Source organism: Pseudophryne corroboree, chromosome 3 (genome assembly GCF_028390025.1).
Source record: "Pseudophryne corroboree isolate aPseCor3 chromosome 3, aPseCor3.hap2, whole genome shotgun sequence".
NCBI lineage: Eukaryota > Metazoa > Chordata > Amphibia > Anura > Myobatrachidae > Pseudophryne > Pseudophryne corroboree.
Window position 1 is genome coordinate 251,384,106 of NC_086446.1, and position 19,621 is coordinate 251,403,726.

The 19,621-nt window shown below is 44.3% G+C and overlaps 1 protein-coding gene across 14 annotated transcripts in view; it reads right to left on the reverse strand.

Moving 5' to 3' along the window:
- BCAS1 (brain enriched myelin associated protein 1) overlaps window positions 1-19,621 on the reverse strand; it is a 267,020-nt gene that overhangs the window by 19,136 nt on the left and 228,263 nt on the right. For 12 of the 14 annotated variants that reach the window (XM_063958999.1, XM_063958998.1, XM_063958996.1 and 9 more), the window contains one exon: window positions 15,927-15,992. The exons of the other annotated variants lie outside the window; for them this stretch is intronic. In XM_063958999.1, coding sequence (XP_063815069.1) covers window positions 15,927-15,992 — 66 coding nt within the window. The remainder of the gene's footprint in view (window positions 1-15,926; window positions 15,993-19,621) is intronic. 14 annotated transcript variants of the gene reach the window in all.

The window sequence follows — 19,621 nt, forward strand, 5'->3', positions numbered from 1 at the left end:
GCAAAGGTCCTCTCCACGAAGGGAACTAGATGCTACGCGTCTAGTTTCCCTTTGTGGAGAGGACCTTTGCTGTGCGGTGCGCGATTACGTCATCGCGCACCGCACATTTCAGCGCTACAGTAGTCTGTACAGGGGGCGTAAATGACCACGCCCCCTGTACGAAGCCACGCCCCTATTGGCGCCCGGCGCACAGAGCCCCAGAACCGGCCCTGATATCAGCCATCATACATATCGGAGTACACAACTACCGACATGCCCATGAAATATTGTCCATTCAACTGAACGGTTGATATGTTGTCCAGTGTTTACCCAGTATTAGGCTCCTTACCTGTCTGGCCGGAGGTCTGCTGTGTACGCATGCAAAGGATTTCAATCCCGAGCACGTGTACTAATTTGCAAACTGGCTGGCTTCTAGGAACTACATCAGCCAGATAGGTCTGCCGCTATAGCAGGGGCATGGCTTCCTATGGGAAGCTCTTTCTCTGCTATCGCAGTCCGGACTGGCAGTCCCAGGGAGAAAGAACATCTCTCTCTGCCTGTCAGGCTGTGACTTGTTGGAGTGCTTCCGATGGCTGATAGATTTTACTGGAGTTGCTGTAATCTGGAACTGCTTAGAACCATTACTTTTCTTTCTTTTATGCGTTTTTAGATTAACCAGTTAACTAATGTTTTTTTTTACAAAACCAACCAAAAAAATATTTTTTAAAAATAAATATTCAAATACATTTAATACATAGTTTTAAAAAGATATTTAAATATTTTATTGCACCTCCTTCCCCAACTGTGTCCATAGGCACTCATTGTAAAATTAGCTTCCTCCCCCAGTGGCAATAAATTTCCCAGCAGATACAGATCACCAGGGCATCCCCACCCCCCTAGTAGTGACAGATCCCCAGTGGCACAACCCCCCCTCCTCCCACCAGTGCCCATATGCCCACCTGTATCAGAACCCCCCCATGTGTCGCTATATACCTATGTAACAGTGATATAAAGTATATGAAAAATACAAATAATATATTACAACTCTTTTCTTTCCATTGTTCTTATGATTTTAATAGTCAAAACTCTGGAGTATAAAGTTTATGACAGGTGAGGCAGTGCCTCCCCTACCTACCTTTTCCATACATCTCTAATAAAATATTACCACATTTCCAGCAGTATTTACTGCTCTACCTTTGTATAATGTCCATATGAACCCTTGGGCACATATGTTGTGTGTAAATCTGGCTCTGGTACTAGCCAGTGCCTCCTTAGCCATTTATCTCACCACACATCCCTGCTATATAAATGGCCATCATCCAGGGCTATCATAATGTATGGGCACACTGGGCAGCTGTCCAGGGCCCCATGATTCTAGGGGCCTTTCAAGCAGGGGTGACTGGGCCTCCAGTTGCCTCTGGAGCTTCTTGGGAAGCAGGTAGAGAATGCTGCCCAGCCTGCAACCAGACAGTGAATGGCTGTCAGCATGCTGATTGGTGGATGGCTGGAGCTATCCACTAATCAGAGTGCTGAGAGCTATTCACTGTATGGAATCATATGGAGAGACAGCATGGGACTGCAGGAGGGGTAATTTGTGATTTTTTTCCCCCCATTTATTCCCATCAATGGGTGGATAGGGGCCCCAGTACATTGCTTTGTCCAGGTTCTACAATGCTGTTAAGATGGTCCTGTTACTGTCTGCCCCTAGGGTAAATAACTTTTTTGCCCCTCCCCTTTGGCATTGCCCCTCTCTCATAAAGCAGAGCACAGCAGAGTTTATGTTAGAGGGGACTGATCATCACAGGAGTGGAGCTAAGATCCCCTCTTTGCAGTTTTTGGCACATACAACCCAGACTGCCACTCACATGACATTCTGGATTGCAATTTCTGCAGTCATGTTGGCAGTCACAGACCATGGCATCACTGCCTGGGGGCCGGTGGAGAAGGAGGAAACTAGTTCTGCACATGGATCTCCTCTGCAATTATTGGCATATGTGATCATGTGAGATGCAACAGTGTCAGCGAAGCCAGCTGGCCGTAGTCACATCCCATGTGACCATGCCAGGTAAGTGATAAAGAGGAAATTAACAATAAAAATACAACTTGTACTACTCACTACTACTCTGTTCAGTTGACAAAATGTGTTGTTTTCTTTCTGGTGTATTCAGAGATCTCTGTGATATTTATTAATTGATATAACTTAGTGCCTGATTCGGATTTGTATGCAAACCCAATGGGTTACATACATATTTGAGAATAAAGAGCAAAAAAACGGCTGCGCTGTGTCTCAGGAGGAAGAGTAAAATAAATAAACAAACAGATGAGAGCCGTTATAAACAATGTAAGTTTATTTAACCATAAAATAAGTTAAAAAATGCCTAGATTTAGATAAACATTCAAGTAATCTATAGACACACCTTGATGGTCTCTATAAGGAAGTCTCTCTTTCAACATATAAGAACAATTTTTAATAAAAGTCCACAGTCACTGAATGATGGTAATAATAATGGCTTATAGGTAATTACAGCCGTCCCAGAGATTTCAATTGGTCAGTCTCACCGTGTTCAATAAAGGTGCAGTTTTTACCTCTCTGTGTGGGCTGGTATTGGAACCGAGCGTCCTCGGCCAAAGTCCTGCAATGCCCACGAACGCTAAGCAGCGGGAGGAGAGCGGAGAAGCAAAGCCGCCGGTATCGATGTCTAGCCGGGAGCGGCACAAAGCACCACCGTTGACAGTGGAAATGAGCACGTCAGGTGAAGATCAGATGGATCAGTGCATGTGGACACGACGAGAGACCTCGGCAGGTGTGTTAGAGGTAGAATCCTAACGCGTTTCGTCACGCTCCACGTGACTTTGTCAAAGGTGTATTCCTACCTCTGGTTTGGCTGGTATTTATGGCCATTAGACAGGTGTCTACAATCAATATATAATTAAAAGCAATGCAATGTGGTTAATAACAATAACGGCTCTACATCGGTAAATACAAGATAAAATAAAAATAAGAAAAAGGGAAAATAGCTGACCATGGCAGAGATGATTAATCATTAGACAAATTAGAATAAACAGCATCAGATAGAATATATCTTATAGAGACATACTAAGAGAGTACAATTAAAGGGTATATCCATGTTCAAAGTGAAATAAAAAAAAAAGGAAAAACAAGTATATAGAGATATGTAGATATTCGGGAGTCACAAGGATATTCTAATTCTATAATTAGAGCCCTGAGGGGGGCTGTAATCTATATCAAAACACCATAAATATTATTGAGGTCAAAAGGAATTAAAAAACAATAATTTTTGCATAATAAAATGAACAATTCATCCCCAGTGTGGGCTTTGAACACTGATACTTATATCGCTGTCAGTCCGTGACTCAGCCGTGTACGCCACTGGACAGACTGGGTGAGAATGTGCAGTACAAAATGATATGTATTGCAGCGTTAAGGGCATTAAATCAAAGTTATTTGATCAGGATATATATAATAATATTATAATATAATAAGGAAAATGATTTATAGGGTATGCACCTGTTGGAATCCGGCAAGTAGCCATTGTTTAGGATTGTTTTGAGAGTAGTATATAACACTTAAGGCATAGACTCTGCCGCTAGATGTGTTTAACCGTTCAGTGCTATGTTGTATCAACCAGTCGCACTTTCTCATATAGTACACTTGTAGTCCAAAAAATAGTGAATACTCATTAGGCTGCAGTGCGTGCTTTAATTGGAATAAAACTATAGAACTCCGTATTATGGAAAATATATTTAGTGATCTTATGAGTCACCATACTTATTATATAAAGATGTCTTAGTGTGGAAACACGGAGTGTATGATGTTGTAAGGATATCCTATTTAATGATCTAGGGTAATAATAACCAATGAGTGGTTTAATAAAACGTTGTATTATATACGGATCCAAAAAATAAAAATAAAGATAGGTTTACAACGAAAAAAAGTGTAAACGGACATTATTCACTAGCCATCAACCATAATGTTAATATACACAAAATTCAGTTGTAAGGTAGACAGATGTCCCTATTAATTTGGACAAACTGTCATATATCCAAATACATTGCTAATATGGGAAAAACACAATGGTACAAAGGACCAAGCAGAACAGTATAGAGAGAGACGAGATGATTTTAATTATATTATAACATATGCAAATAAATTGCTGATGGATACAGTATAAAAGGATAACATAATAAAATATGAAAATCAACAAAAGGATATTGATCAAATAGGGAGTGACAATGATAGATAGTAGACTCACACATGTTTAACACAGGTCAAATTCTATGGATTCATTTAACCCTTCTGGTGTAAGTGTTCTAAGTTTATGAATCCAGTAGTTCTCTCTCAAGCATAGTTTTCTATATCTATCCCCTCCACGTGCTGTCGGCATGATGGTTTCAATGCCGATAAGTTGAATTTCATCTGGATTTTTGTGATGTTTTTCAGAAAAGTGTCTGGAGACACTGTGAAAAAGAAAACCTTTTTGAATGTTGCGTCTATGTTCTAAGAATCTGATCCTGAGTTTGCGTGTGGTTCTGCCTACGTAAATCAGGTTACAGCTGCAAACTAACAAATAAATAACAAATGAACTATTGCAGTTTACAAATGAACGAATCTCAAAATGTATAGAGTTAGATGAGCAAAAACTCTTGGAATTGTTCTGAATATAGGAACAGGTAATGCATTTGTTGGCCCCACACTTGAAGCAGCCTGAGGTTTTAGGGAGCCATTGTGAGGTCTTAGCAGACATTGAAGTGACATCAATGGTCCTCTTATCTACAAAGAGACTAGGTGCAAGATGTTGCTGTAGAGTGTTTGATTTCTTAAAAATCACAGATGGTAAATCAGTTAATTCAGTCCGAAGTATATGATCTGTGAGTAAAATGGGGTAGTTTCTGCGGATAATGTTTCTAACCTTTGAAGAAGAACTGTTGTACTGAGAGAGAAAGTGGGGTTGATCTGGCTCATGATTCTTATGGCGTACTTTGTGAATTAAGAGCTCCTTTCTAAAGTAATACATCAGACTCACATTTTACTCACAGATCATATACTTCGGACTGAATTAACTGATTTACCATCTGTGATTTTTAAGAAATCAAACACTTTACAGCAACATCTTGCACCTAGTCTCTTTGTAGATAAGAGGACCATTGATGTCACTTCAATGTCTGCTAAGACCTCACAATGGCTCCCTAAAACCTCAGGCTGCTTCAAGTGTGGGGCCAACAAATGCATTACCTGTTCCTATAATCAGAACAATTCCAAGAGTTTTTGCTCATCTAACTCTATACATTTTGAGATTCGTTCATTTGTAAACTGCAATAGTTCATTTGTTATTTATTTGTTAGTTTGCAGCTGTAACCTGATTTACGTAGGCAGAACCACACGCAAACTCAGGATCAGATTCTTAGAACATAGACGCAACATTCAAAAAGGTTTTCTTTTTCACAGTGTCTCCAGACACTTTTCTGAAAAACATCACAAAAATCCAGATGAAATTCAACTTATCGGCATTGAAACCATCATGCCGACAGCACGTGGAGGGGATAGATATAGAAAACTATGCTTGAGAGAGAACTACTGGATTCATAAACTTAGAACACTTACACCAGAAGGGTTAAATGAATCCATAGAATTTGACCTGTGTTAAACATGTGTGAGTCTACTATCTATCATTGTCACTCCCTATTTGATCAATATCCTTTTGTTGATTTTCATATTTTATTATGTTATCCTTTTATACTGTATCCATCAGCAATTTATTTGCATATGTTATAATATAATTAAAATCATCTCGTCTCTCTCTATACTGTTCTGCTTGGTCCTTTGTACCATTGTGTTTTTCCCATATTAGCAATGTATTTGGATATATGACAGTTTGTCCAAATCAATAGGGACATCTGTCTACCTTACAACTGAATTTTGTGTATATTAACATTATGGTTGATGGCTAGTGAATAATGTCTGTTTACACTTTTTTTCATTGTATACCTATCTTTATTTTTATTTTTTGGATCCGTATATAATACAACGTTTTATTAAACCACTCATTGGTTATTATTACCCTAGATCATTAAATAGGATATCCTTACAACATCATACACTCCGTGTTTCCACACTAAGACATCTTTATATAATAAGTATGGTGACTCATAAGATCACTAAATATATTTTCCATAATACGGAGTTCTATAGTTTTATTCCAATTAAAGCACGCACTGCAGCCTAATGAGTATTCACTATATTTTGGACTACAAGTGTACTATATGAGAAAGTGCGACTGGTTAATACAACATAGCACTGAACGGTTAATCACATCTACCGGCAGAGTCTATGCCTTAAGTGTTATATACTACTCTCAAAACAATCATAAACAATGGCTACTTGCCGGATTCCAACAGGTGCATACCCTATAAATCATTTTCCTTATTATATTATAATATTATTATATATATCCTGATCAAATAACTTTGATTTAATGCCCTTAACGCTGCAATACATATCATTTTGTACTGCACATTCTCACCCAGTCTGTCCAGTGGCGTACACGGCTGAGTCACGGACTGACAGCGATATAAGTATCAGTGTTCAAATCCCACACTGGGGATGAATTGTTCATTTTATTATGCAAAAATTATTGTTTTTTAATTCCTTTTGACCTCAATAATATTTATGGTGTTTTGATATAGATTACAGCCCCCCTCAGGGCTCTAATTATAGAATTAGAATATCCTTGTGACTCCCGAATATCTACATATCTCTATATACTTGTTTTTCCTTTTTATTTTATTTCACTTTGAACATGGATATACCCTTTAATTGTACTCTCTTAGTATGTCTCTATAAGATATATTCTATCTGATGCTGTTTATTCTAATTTGTCTAATGATTAATCATCTCTGCCATGGTCAGCTGTTTTCCCTTTTCCTTATTTTTATTTTATCTTGTATTTACCGATGTAGAGCCGTTATTGTTATTAACCACATTGCATTGCTTTTAATTATATATTGATTGTAGACACCTGTCTAATGGCCATAAATACCGGCCTAACCAGAGGTAGGAATACACCTTTGACAAAGCCACTTGGAGCGTGACGAAACGCGTTAGGATTCTACCTCTAACACACCTGCCGAGGTCTCTCGTCGTGTCCACATGCACTGATCCATCTGATCTTCACCTGACGTGCTCATTTCCACTGTCAACGGTGGTGCTTTGTGCCGCTCCCGGCTAGACATCGATACCGGCGGCTTTGCTTCTCCGCTCTCCTCCCGCTGCTTAGCGTTCGTGGGCATTGCAGGACTTTGGCCGAGGACGCTCGGTTCCAATACCAGCCCACACAGAGAGGTAAAAACTGCACCTTTATTGAACACAGTGAGACTGACCAATTGAAATCTCTGGGACGGCTGTAATTACCTATCAGCCATTATTATTACCATCATTCAGTGACTGTGGACTTTTATAAAAAAATTGTTCTTATATGTTGAAAGAGTCATTTTTTAACTTATTTTATGGTTAAATAAACTTACATTGTTTATAACGGCTCTCATCAGTTTATTTATTTTACTCTTCCTCCTGAGACACAGCGCAGCCGTTTTTTTGCTCTTTATTCTCAATCTATCACGTCCACAAACAGTGTACGGCAGCGCAGTCTCTCAGGAGTTTTCTTCTTTTATCTATATAAATTTATTAATTCTTTTTAGGCGCTGACAGCAGTATTTTGGTTTTTCTAACATACATATTTGCTGTTTGTTGGTCTGCGCAGGTGAAAGAACTGTCCTGTGCACATGATGGACATGCTGCAGCTTTTTTTTGGGGGGGAGGGGGGCAGCAACTGGCACCGTTCTGTAGGTGTGCCAGGTCCAGGATGCAGACTTCCTGGACCCAGCTTTCCAAGGTCTGCTACAATCATCACAGTCACAATGGTGATCTGGGGCTGAATTCTTAGACTCAGCACTCTAATATTACAGCTACAATCATGAGACCATGGTGATCTGGGGCCAGGGGCAAATGCAGGATTTTCAGGGGGAATTATATATATATATATATATATATATATATGGATATATGGTAGACTAACCATTGTTAAATCTCTTTCTGCAAGGTACACTGGATTCCACAGGGAATAACATCGGGGGTGTAGAGTTGGATCTTGATCCAAGGCACCAACAGGTTAAAGCTTTGACTGTTCCCAGGATGTACTGCACTGCCTCCTCTATAGCCCCGCCTCCAGGCACTGGAGCTCAGTTTTGTTAACCAGTCCAATGCAGTAGCAGGTAAGAGAGACGGTATACGTTAGTCACATAGAAACTCATTCTCACAACAGCAGAAGGGACTAGTGGCTAATGCCATACAAACCCAAAGAAGCTAAGTGCGTCAGGGTGTGCACCCTGTGGAATCCAGTGTACCTCGCAGAAAGAGATTTAACAATGGTAAGTCTACCATAAATCTCATTTTCTGCAGCGGGGTACACTGGTATTCCACAGGGAATAACATCGGGGATGTCCTAAAGCAGTTCCTCATGGGAGGAGATGCACTGTAGCGGGCACAAGAACCCGGCGTCCAAAGGAAGCATCCTGGGAGGTGGAAGTATCAAAGGCATAGAACCTGATGAACGTGTTCACAGAGGACCACATAGCTGCCTTGCACAATTGTTCTGCGGACGCGCCACGGCGAGCCACCCAAGGAGGTCCAACCGACCGAGTAGAATTGGCCTTGATAGCAGCAGGAGCTGGGAGCCCATTCTGTGCATAAGCTTGTGCAGTCACCATTCTAATCCATCTGACCAAGGTTTGCTTATTTGCAGGCCAGCCATGTTTGTGAAAACCAAAAAGTACAAAAAGGGAATCCGACCTCCTGACAGAGGCAGTCCTTTCCACATAAACACGGAGAGCCCGTATCACATCCAAAGATCTTTCTTTGGTGGATAGACTAGAAGAGATGAAGGCCGGAACCACAATCTCCTGGTTAAGGTGAAAAGATGATACCACCTTAGGCAAATAACCAGGGCGAGTTCGAAGAACAGCCCGGTCACAGTGAAAAATCAGAAAGGGTGGACGACAGGACAAAGCGCCGAAATACGACCTTAAGCGTAAGGCATTTAAGGTCCACAGACTCAAGAGGTTCAAATGGAGACTCTTGCAGGGCATTTAAGATGACAGACAGATCCCAAGGAGCCACAGGAGGGACATAGGGAGGCTGAATCCGTAGAACACCCTGAGTGAAAGTGTGAACGTCAGGAAGAGACGCAATTTTTCTCTGAAACCACACCGACAAGGCAGATATTTGAACCTTCAGGGAGGCCAGACAAAGGCCCAAGTCTAGGCCTTGTTGAAGAAAAGCCAAAAGTCTGGAAGTTTTGAAAGTATATGCATAAATAATTCTTAGCAGCACACCATGTGAAGTAGGAATTCAAGACCCTGTAATAAATCCGAGCCGAAGCTGGTTGACGGGCTTTCAACATAGTTTGAATGACCGCCTCAGATAATCCTTTTGCTCTCAGGAGTGATGCTTCAAGAGCCACGCCATCAAAGCCAGTCTGGCCAGGCCCGGGTAGACACAAGGGCCCTGAACGAGGAGGTATGGGCATTGAGGAAGTAGAAGAGGACGCTCTATCGAGAAACCCTGCAGGTCTGAGAACCAATGCTGTCTGGGTCACGCTGGAGCGACTAGAACTAGTATTCCTCCTTCTTGCTTGAACTTCTGCATTACCCTGGGCAGGAGTGACACTGGAGGGAACACGTATGGCAGTCGAAAGTTCCTTGGAATTGCCAGTGCATCCACGAATGCTGCTTGAGGATCCCTTGTCCTTGCTCCGAAGACCGGAACCTTGTGATTGTGTCAAGACGCCATCAGGTCTACATCTGGTAGGCCCCACATGTCCACTAGGAGTTGAAAGATTTCAAGATGAAGACTCAACTCTCCGGCATGCACGTCCTGATAACTGAGGAAGTCCGCTTCCCAGTTGAGGACTCCCGGAATGAACACTGCATATGGCTGGCAGATGGCGTTCCGCCCATTGGAGGATTTTGACACTTCCATCATTGCCATGTGGCTTCAAGTGCCGCCTTGATGATTTATCTATGCCACTGTGGTGGCGTTGTCCAACTGTACTTGAACAGGCCTGTTTTGTACCAGAGGCAGGGCCAGAGTCAACTCATTAAACACTGCCCGCAATTCCAGAATGTTTATCGGGAGGAGAGATTCCTCCCTGGTCCACCGACCCTGGAGAGAGTGTTGCTCCAACACCATGACCCAACCTCGCAAACTGGCGTCCATTGTCAAGAGGACCCAGTTCGAGATCCAGAAGGAATGGCCCCTGCTCAACTGTTGGTCCTGTGGCCACCAGCTCAGTGACAGACGAACCTCCGGAGTCAAGGAGATAATTTTAGACTTGATCCGATGAGACAGGCCATCCCATTTGGAAAGGATTAACCTCTACAGAGGGCGGGAATGATATTGAGCATACGCCACCATGTCGAAAGCCGACACCATGAGGCCTAGTACTTGCATCGCAGGGTGTATCGACACTCTCTGGCGAGAGAGGAAGCATCTGATCTTTTCCTGAAGTTTCAGGACCTTCTCCAGAGACGTCTCTTGCGTACCAGTGAGATACAACTTCCCACACCCAGGCTTCTAAAGTGGTATTTAACCAGGCCTGGGTGAGCTGCAGAAGTCGGCCTTCCACCCTGGGGTCCCTCAGGGGGAGGCCCGCCCCATCATGCAGCAGGCTGTTTGGAAGCAGGCTGACGGGTGGCCCAGAATTGTTTAGATTTGGGCTTAGTGGTTTTGGAAGTACGAGCCTGTCTCAGGTACGCCTGACCTTTTGCTTTACTAGGAGGTCGAAAGGAAAGAAAAGTGGTACTCTTAGCCTTCTGAGCAGAAGGATTAGTACTTGAGAGAAATGCAGTCTTGGCTGTCGCGAAGTCAGTCACAATCTTGTTCAGTTCCTCCCCAAAAAGTACCTCCAAGGTCTGTTCAGAGTCCAGGTCCACTTACCAGGACCTCAACCACAGAATCCATCGAGCCAGGATGGACATAGTAGATGCCTTGGCCACCATGACCCCTACATCAGAGGCTGCCTCCTGAATATTGTGAGAGGCTGTGGTAATATATGACAGATATTGTCTGGCAATGTCAGAAAAATCCTGAAGCAGCTCATGCTCAATTGCCTGAACCCATGCTTCAATTCCTTTTGCCGCCCAAGAGGCCGCCATAGTGGGTCTATGTGTACAGCACCGGTAAGAGTGTAAATAGACTTCAGGCATCCCTCCACATGCTTATATGTTGGTTCCTTCAGTGAGGTGACAGTAGTGACAGGCAGAGTAGATGACACCACAAGACGGACAACATGAGAGTCCACCGGCGGTGGAGTTTACCACTTGTTACTCAACTCCGCAGGGATAGGATAACGAGCTAGCATCTTTTTAGACAGGTAAAACTTCTTTCCTGGAGATGACCAGGATTCCTGATGTATGTCAATTAAAAGGTCAGAATGTGGTAAAACTACTTTAGTAACCTTCTGACGTTTAAACTTATCAGGTTTCTTAGATGTAACAGGAGGCTCAACGTCATTATTAATTTGAAGACTCAGCTTAATACCCTCCACAAGGTCTGGAACATCAACCTGGGTTGTAGATTCCTCAGAAGCAACTGTATCAGTGTCTGACGGATCAGTATATTCCCCATCCTCATCGGAAGTATTATCCAAAATATTAGTGGATTGTGAGGAAGAAATGGCCCGCTTAGATGACCCCTTGGCCCCAGAGAGACGTGAGATGGACTTTTGATTTAATTGCTGTAACTGTGTAGACAAAGTATCAGGCCATGGCGGATTAACTACAGGGACAATATGTGGCTGTAATGACACAGGGGGCATAAGACGCGTTACAAGCGTAGTCAACATATTTGAAAAAGCTGCCCAAGGTGGGTCCCGATTGGCTACAGGTGCCACAGACAGACTGGGAGATAAATGACCCCCAGCAACGGAACCAGCAGCTAACACTTCCCCCACTGGTGAATCCGTGAGGACAGCACTACATGATGCAGGAGCATCCGCGGATGTCCCGCCCTGTGTAACAGACATTGTATGGGATGTAGCCTTAGGGCGTAACAGTACAATATAGCCAGGACAAACACAAAAACCAGCAAATAATCCCCTATGTTTTGTGACAGTAAATACAGAGCACAAACAGAGGATTTAAGTGATATGGGATGACTGAAAAACACAGTGAGAAATACAAACAGTACACCCTGTGTAGCACTGTATACATATGAGACCCTGACGCACCTAGTTCCCCAGGGTACAGAATATAGTGATAGCAAAATGTGTGATACACAAGAACGGAATCCACACAGCAGCTACAGGCACACTCAGTCACAGGTACAATGCAGGAATTATTACATATAAACAATAAACTGCACTGGCCTAGTAATTACATATAGGTATGTATGTATACAGATATAACAATGCACAGTAAACACTGGATGTATATCACAGAATACTTGTACTAAATATTCAGATAGCAGTACACTTGTTCTTAACTAACACTGTCTAAAATGACATGTAGAATACTTAAGTGTCTGTAAATGCACAGCGCTGATAATATAAGCGGATTTACAGAGGAGACAGGGCCCAGCAGTCCTGGAGATCAGCCCAGCTATGTAATGGTGCCAAAATCTCTTCGGGGAGTGAGAAAGAGAGAGAGAGATGCAACTCCAGGACGGAAACACCAGCAGTAGATGGCACCCGGAGCTGGGGGAGGGGCTACAGGTCAGCGCCTTATCCCCTCTGCTGGACTTAACCACCGGGTACTGTGGAGCCTTTTATAAACGGATTTTAGTAAATCCGACCTGTGCTCCTTGCCCTGGTGGATATAGTGCAACACAGTGTCCACGCCAGCGGCGCAGTCCCTCTCCTGGGACCGCGACCGGATCGCGATCTACAGGTGGGTCCAGCCCGGGGGACCCTCTTACCTCCTCCCTTTAGTGCAGCCACGCGATCCTGGAGAGTGGTGTGCCTGATAACTGGTGTGTCTCCGCTGCAAGTACCGCGGGAGTATGCAGCGCAGCTGAGGGAGGTGATGGAGCCGCACCACAGCATGTCATAAAGACATAGAAAGGGTTGCGGCCCTTGAAGTCTTCTAAAAAGCTCTTTTCAGGGCTGCCTAGCGCAGCCCCACCTGTTAGCCTGTTAGTGCCTCGGATCAAGATCCAACTCTACACCCCCGATGTTATTCCCTATGGAGTACCAGTGTACCCCACTACAGAAATATATATATATATATATATATATATATATATATACAGAAGTCAAAAAATTAGATTGACTTACTGATTGACTCATCACGAAATCTCTTAAACCACAAGGCCTACAATCTTGAAACTAGGCAGGTAGCTTCTCCTTAGGTCCCAGGTGCCTGCTAAGAGCTGGTTTTACAAATGTCACTGCCCATCCACGGAAATCACCAAAATTGCATGTGTGTATGTATGTGTATATGTCTGTTCTAGTATAACTCCGGAATGCCTGCAGCAATTTACACCAAAATTGGCACACATATGACTTACAACCTGGGAACAAACACTGTGGGGGTAAAACACCCATAGCACCCCTAGAGGTTGGACATCAGCACAGAGTATTTCAGGAAACAGCATAACTCCGGAATGCCTGGACCAATTTACACCAAACTTGCTACAAATATGACTTACAATCGGGGAACAAACACTGGCACAGGCCAGTCGGCGGCTGTCTCAGCCCTGCAATCGCCTCAGCCTGATTGACAGGCAGAGGTGGTCAATGGGTGGGAGGGGGTGGTCCGGCGGCATTTGGCCGCCAATTAGGGGGCGCGGTCCAGCCAATGCAGGCGTGCCTGGACCGTGGGGGGGCGGGCTTTTGTACTTGTGTGGGGGGGTCGGGCCTGACATGCGGGGTGTCCCCTCGCATGTCTGTGTGACTGATCGTAGATGTGCTAAATTTAGCACATCTACGATCAGGTCTGAATTAGGCCCACTGTGCGCGTAAGACACCCCTAGCGGTGCAGGTAGCAGCACAGAGTATTTCAGAGTATTTCAGCAGACAGCATAACTTTGGAATAGCTGATGCAATTTACACCAAACTTGGTACACATATGACTTACAATATAGTAACAAACACCGTGGAGGTAACACACCACTAGCACCCCTAGGGATGGGCCAGCAGCACAGACTATATCAGGACATGCATGATATGTCACTGACGACAGGGCTTCATGTGACAGTGGCGGTGACATGATGTCAGGAGGGGAATGGAGGTAGCATAAACCCACACACTGAGAGTTATATAATGGAAGTAGCAGGGCCCCCAGCAGCACAGAGCATATCAGGAGATGCATAATCTGCTTCGCTATATAAGAAACTGTAAATAAATCGATCATTTCACAGGGGCACTGACATGATGTAAGGGGGTGAATGGAGGCAGCAAGAAGCCACAGAGAGTTGTATAGTAGGAAGAGCAGGGTCCCTTGGGGGACCAAAAAGGGGTCCGGTCACTACACAAAGTGGATCAGGGAAGCAAGATATGCCTATATACTAGATCTCCAACCAACGTCAATTAACGCACAACTATAATTCTAAATTACCATCCTCATCCCGTAGCGAAGCACGGGTATTCAGCTAGTATATATATATAAATAAAGACAGAGAGAGAGAGAGATACATGGGAACCCCCAAACCACAGCGAATGTGTGTGTGTATTATGTACAGTATATGTATACAGTATGTAACGAGAGTGAGAGACATGGGGGAGAGAGGGACATTGAGAGAGAGAGGCATGGAGGGAAGAGAGAAGCATAGGAACTGAGAGAGAAAGATATCATCAGCAGCAATGAGACTGGGCAGAAGAGCTTGCACACAGAGTGAAGTGCATTGGAAAGCAGTTACCTGGAGGCTGGAAATCTCTGTTGGAGGCTGCGTATTTTCCCCGGCCAGGCACCCTGGGATGTGCAGTGGCTGCAGGGGGCTCCCCGTAGCCCAGGAAGACTTAGGTGGCCATGCCGGTAGGCGGGAGGAAGGGGGCAGGCAGAGACGAGGCAGTCGATGAAGGATGTGTGTGGGGAGGAGCCCGCTTGCAAGTATATATATATAATATATATATATATATATATACATACATACACACCATACATCAACCCCCAGCTCCCACACATACACATGACTCAGATACAAAGCTGCTGCGGGATATAGAGACATTATTGAAGGGGGGAAAGTAAGTTGTCACCAAGCCCCCTCTCACTACCCTCCCTGCGCTCCCTCCGCCACCCACCGGAAACCCACTAGCATGCGAGAGTCAGTGCCTCATCCGGCTGCAGCTGCCTGAGGGGAGCTATTCGCTGCAGCCCCTACATTCAGTCAGCCCAGCCTCTCTGAGTAAATATGAGGAGGCTGCAGCGTGTCAGACTGCAGCCTCCATTCCTCAGTATAAAAGAAAAAAAAAATCGGTCAGCTAAGCTTTTGTATCGGCGGGCAGGGGGTGTTTCCAGGTACTCGTAAACCTACCCTGCGTGTGCGTATGGAGGCTGTATTCTCAGATGCAGCACTCTGATTTTACAGATGCAGCAGGAGGTGCATATCTCCTACAGAAGCCTCCTGCTGCATTTTAATTTTATTTGTACGGAACTGCACAGCTGCTTCCATACAAATTGGAATCAGGCCCTTGGTTGGAAAAACATGTTGCCTATCAGTGGGGAAATGGAGATCTAGCTGAATAAAATACATTTCCCTGTATTTACACATATTCCGGCATATGAAATCAGTTGAAATTTCTTGCAATCATTTTTGTAATATATATTGTTTACTTGATTTGCACAGTAATTTTGAATTTGAAACCTTTATAACAATGTAATGCTTGTGACGCAGGAGACAGAGAAAACCCATCACCAGAGCGAATCTCCACACTTACTGGTGAGTTAGTGCTTTTCTCGTTAACCGCCTCTGAACTGGGATTACTTCCATCACCAATCACTGACTATAATAACAAACAAGTGTTTTTTCAGCTGTAACTCTTCAGTGGAATAAAAATGGTTAAAGCAAGCAAACAGCATATACCGTAAAATACAAATTCAGAACAGCAGAAAATACAATCAGGTTTTTCCCAATAAATCTTATAATAAATGTCCTTATGCTCCAGAAATTAATAAAATATAAATCATAGTAAAGGTGTGTACACACGGTGAGATAGATCTGTAACATTTTGATTATATATTTAAAATCTTAAGGAAAGTTAGTGCATATCTCAAGGTGTTAGGCAGCTTGCGATACCAATTCAATCCTGATGCGCACTCCCGTGGGGTCGGTATCGCAAGGCTAGATAGGCTGTGCAGGCAAGTCAATCTTGACTTTATAATGTACTATCTAGTACAAAGTATAGTCAAAACTGGCATATAGACAAAATCGAAAGTACAGATAGTCAACATCTGTGCTATCTGGGCTCTGGGGTAGTTCAAGGGAAATCGCATAGTCAAATTGAGCATAGCAGGGATTTCACTGTGTGTACAAACCTTAAGTTTATATCAACAACATGAATATATTTGTAGTAAACAATGAAACAAAACAAACATGTTTGACCCAAACTACTGTGTTTACTGTTGACTGTAACTGCCTGGCTGCTGTACGCAGTCTGGGATGTGTTTAAACTAGAGATGAGCGCCTGAAATTTTTCGGGTTTTGTGTTTTGGTTTTGGGTTCGGTTCCGCGGCCGTGTTTTGGGTTCGACCGCGTTTTGGCAAAACCTCACCGAATTTTTTTTGTCGGATTCGGGTGTGTTTTGGATTCGGGTGTTTTTTTTCAAAAAACCCTGAAAAACAGCTTAAATCATAGAATTTGGGGGTCATTTTGATCCCAAAGTATTATTAACCTCAAAAACCATAATTTCCACTCATTTTCAGTCTATTCTGAATACCTCACACCTCACAATATTATTTTTAGTCCTAAAATTTGCACCTAGGTCGCTGGATGACTAAGCTAAGCGACCCTAGTGGCCGACACAAACACCGTGCCCATCTAGGAGTGGCACTGCAGTGTCACGCAGGATGGCCCTTCCAAAAAACCCTCCCCAAACAGCACATGACGCAAAGAAAAAAAGAGGCGCAATGAGGTAGCTGTGTGAGTAAGATAAGCGACCCTAGTGGCCGACACAAACACCGGGCCCATCTAGGAGTGGCACTGCAGTGTCACGCAGGATGTCCCTTCCAAAAAACCCTCCCCAAACAGCACATGACGCAAAGAAAAAAAGAGGCGCAATGAGGTAGCTGACTGTGTGAGTAAGATAAGCGACCCTAGTGGCCGACACAAACACCGGGCCCATCTAGGAGTGGCACTGCAGTGTCACGCAGGATGTCCCTTCCAAAAAACCCTCCCCAAACAGCACATGACGCAAAGAAAAAAAGAGGCGCAATGAGGTAGCTGACTGTGTGAGTAAGATAAGCGACCCTAGTGGCCGACACAAACACCGGGCCCATCTAGGAGTGGCACTGCAGTGTCACGCAGGATGTCCCTTCCAAAAAACCCTCCCCAAACAGCACATGACGCAAAGAAAAAAAGAGGCGCAATGAGGTAGCTGACTGTGTGAGTAAGATAAGCGACCCTAGTGGCCGACACAAACACCGGGCCCATCTAGGAGTGGCACTGCAGTGTCACGCAGGATGGCCCTTCCAAAAAACCCGCCCCAAACAGCACATGACGCAAAGAAAAAAAGAGGCGCAATGAGGTAGCTGACTGTGTGAGTAAGATAAGCGACCCTAGTGGCCGACACAAACACCGGGCCCATCTAGGAGTGGCACTGCAGTGTCACGCAGGATGGCCCTTCCAAAAAACCCTCCCCAAACAGCACATGACGCAAAGAAAAAGAAAAAAAAAAAGAGGTGCAAGATGGAATTGTCCTTGGGCCCTCCCACCCACCCTTATGTTGTATAAACAGGACATGCACACTTTAACCAACCCATCATTTCAGTGACAGGGTCTGCCACACGACTGTGACTGATATGACGGGTTGGTTTGGACCCCCCCCAAAAAAGAAGCAATTAATCTCTCCTTGCACAAACTGGCTCTACATCATCATCCTCCGATATATCACCGTGTACATCCCCCTCCTCACAGATTATCAATTCGTCCCCACTGGAATCCACCATCTCAGCACCCTGTGTACTTTGTGGAGGCAATTGCTGCTGGTGAATGTCTCCACGGAGGAATTGATTATAATTCATTTTAATGAACATCATCTTCTCCACATTTTCTGGATGTAACCTCGTACGCCGATTGCTGACAAGGTGAGCGGCGGCACTAAACACTCTTTCGGAGTACACACTTGTGGGAGGGCAACTTAGGTAGAATAAAGCCAGTTTGTGCAAGGGCCTCCAAATTTCCTCTTTTTCCTGCCAGTATAAGTACGGACTGTGTGACGTGCCTACTTGGATGCGGTCACTCATATAATCCTCCACCATTCTTTCAATGGTGAGAGAATCATATGCAGTGACAGTAGACGACATGTCCGTAATCGTTGTCAGGTCCTTCAGTCCGGACCAGATGTCAGCATCAGCAGTCGCTCCAGACTGCCCTGCATCACCGCCAGCGGTTGTCTCGGAATTCTGAGCCTTTTCCTCGCACCCCCAGTTGCGGGAGAATGTGAAGGAGGAGATGTTGTTGACAGGTCGCGTTCCGCTTGACTTGACAATTTTCTCACCTGCAGGTCTTTCAACCCCAGCAGACTTGTGTCTGCCGGAAAGAGAGATCCAAGGTAGGCTTTAAATCTAGGATCGAGCACGGTGGCCAAAATGTAGTGCTCTGATTTCAACAGATTGACCACCCGTGAATCCTTGTTAAGCGAATTAAGGGCTCCATCCACAAGTCCCACATGCCTAGCGGAATCGCTCCGTGTTAGCTCCTCCTTCAATGTCTCCCGCTTCTTCTGCAAAAGCCTGATGAGGGGAATGACCTGACTCAGGCTGGCAGTGTCTGAACTGACTTCACGTGTGGCAAGTTCAAAGGGCATCAGAACCTTGCACAACATTGAAATCATTCTCCACTGCGCTTGAGACAGGTGCATTCCACCTCCTATATCGTGCTCAATTGTATAGGCTTGAATGGCCTTTTGCTGCTCCTCCAACCTCTGAAGCATATAGAGGGTTGAATTCCACCTCGTTACCACTTCTTGCTTCAGATGATGGCAGGGCAGGTTCAGTAGTTTTTGGTGGTGCTCCAGTTTTCTGCACGTGGTGCCTGTACGCCGAAAGTGTCCCGCAATTATTCTGGCCACCGACAGCATCTCTTGCACGCCCCTGTCGTTTTTTAAAAAATTCTGCACCACCAAATTCAAGGTATGTGCAAAACATGGGACGTGCTGGAATTTGCCCAGATTTAATGCACACACAATATTGCTGGCGTTGTCCGATGCCACAAATCCACAGGAGAGTCCAATTGGGGTAAGCCATTCCGCGATGATCTTCCTCAGTTGCCGTAAGAGGTTTTCAGCTGTGTGCGTATTCTGGAAAGCGGTGATACAAAGCGTAGCCTGCCTAGGAAAGAGTTGGCGTTTGCGAGATGCTGCTACTGGTGCCGCCGCTGCTGTTCTTGCGGCGGGAGTCCATACATCTACCCAGT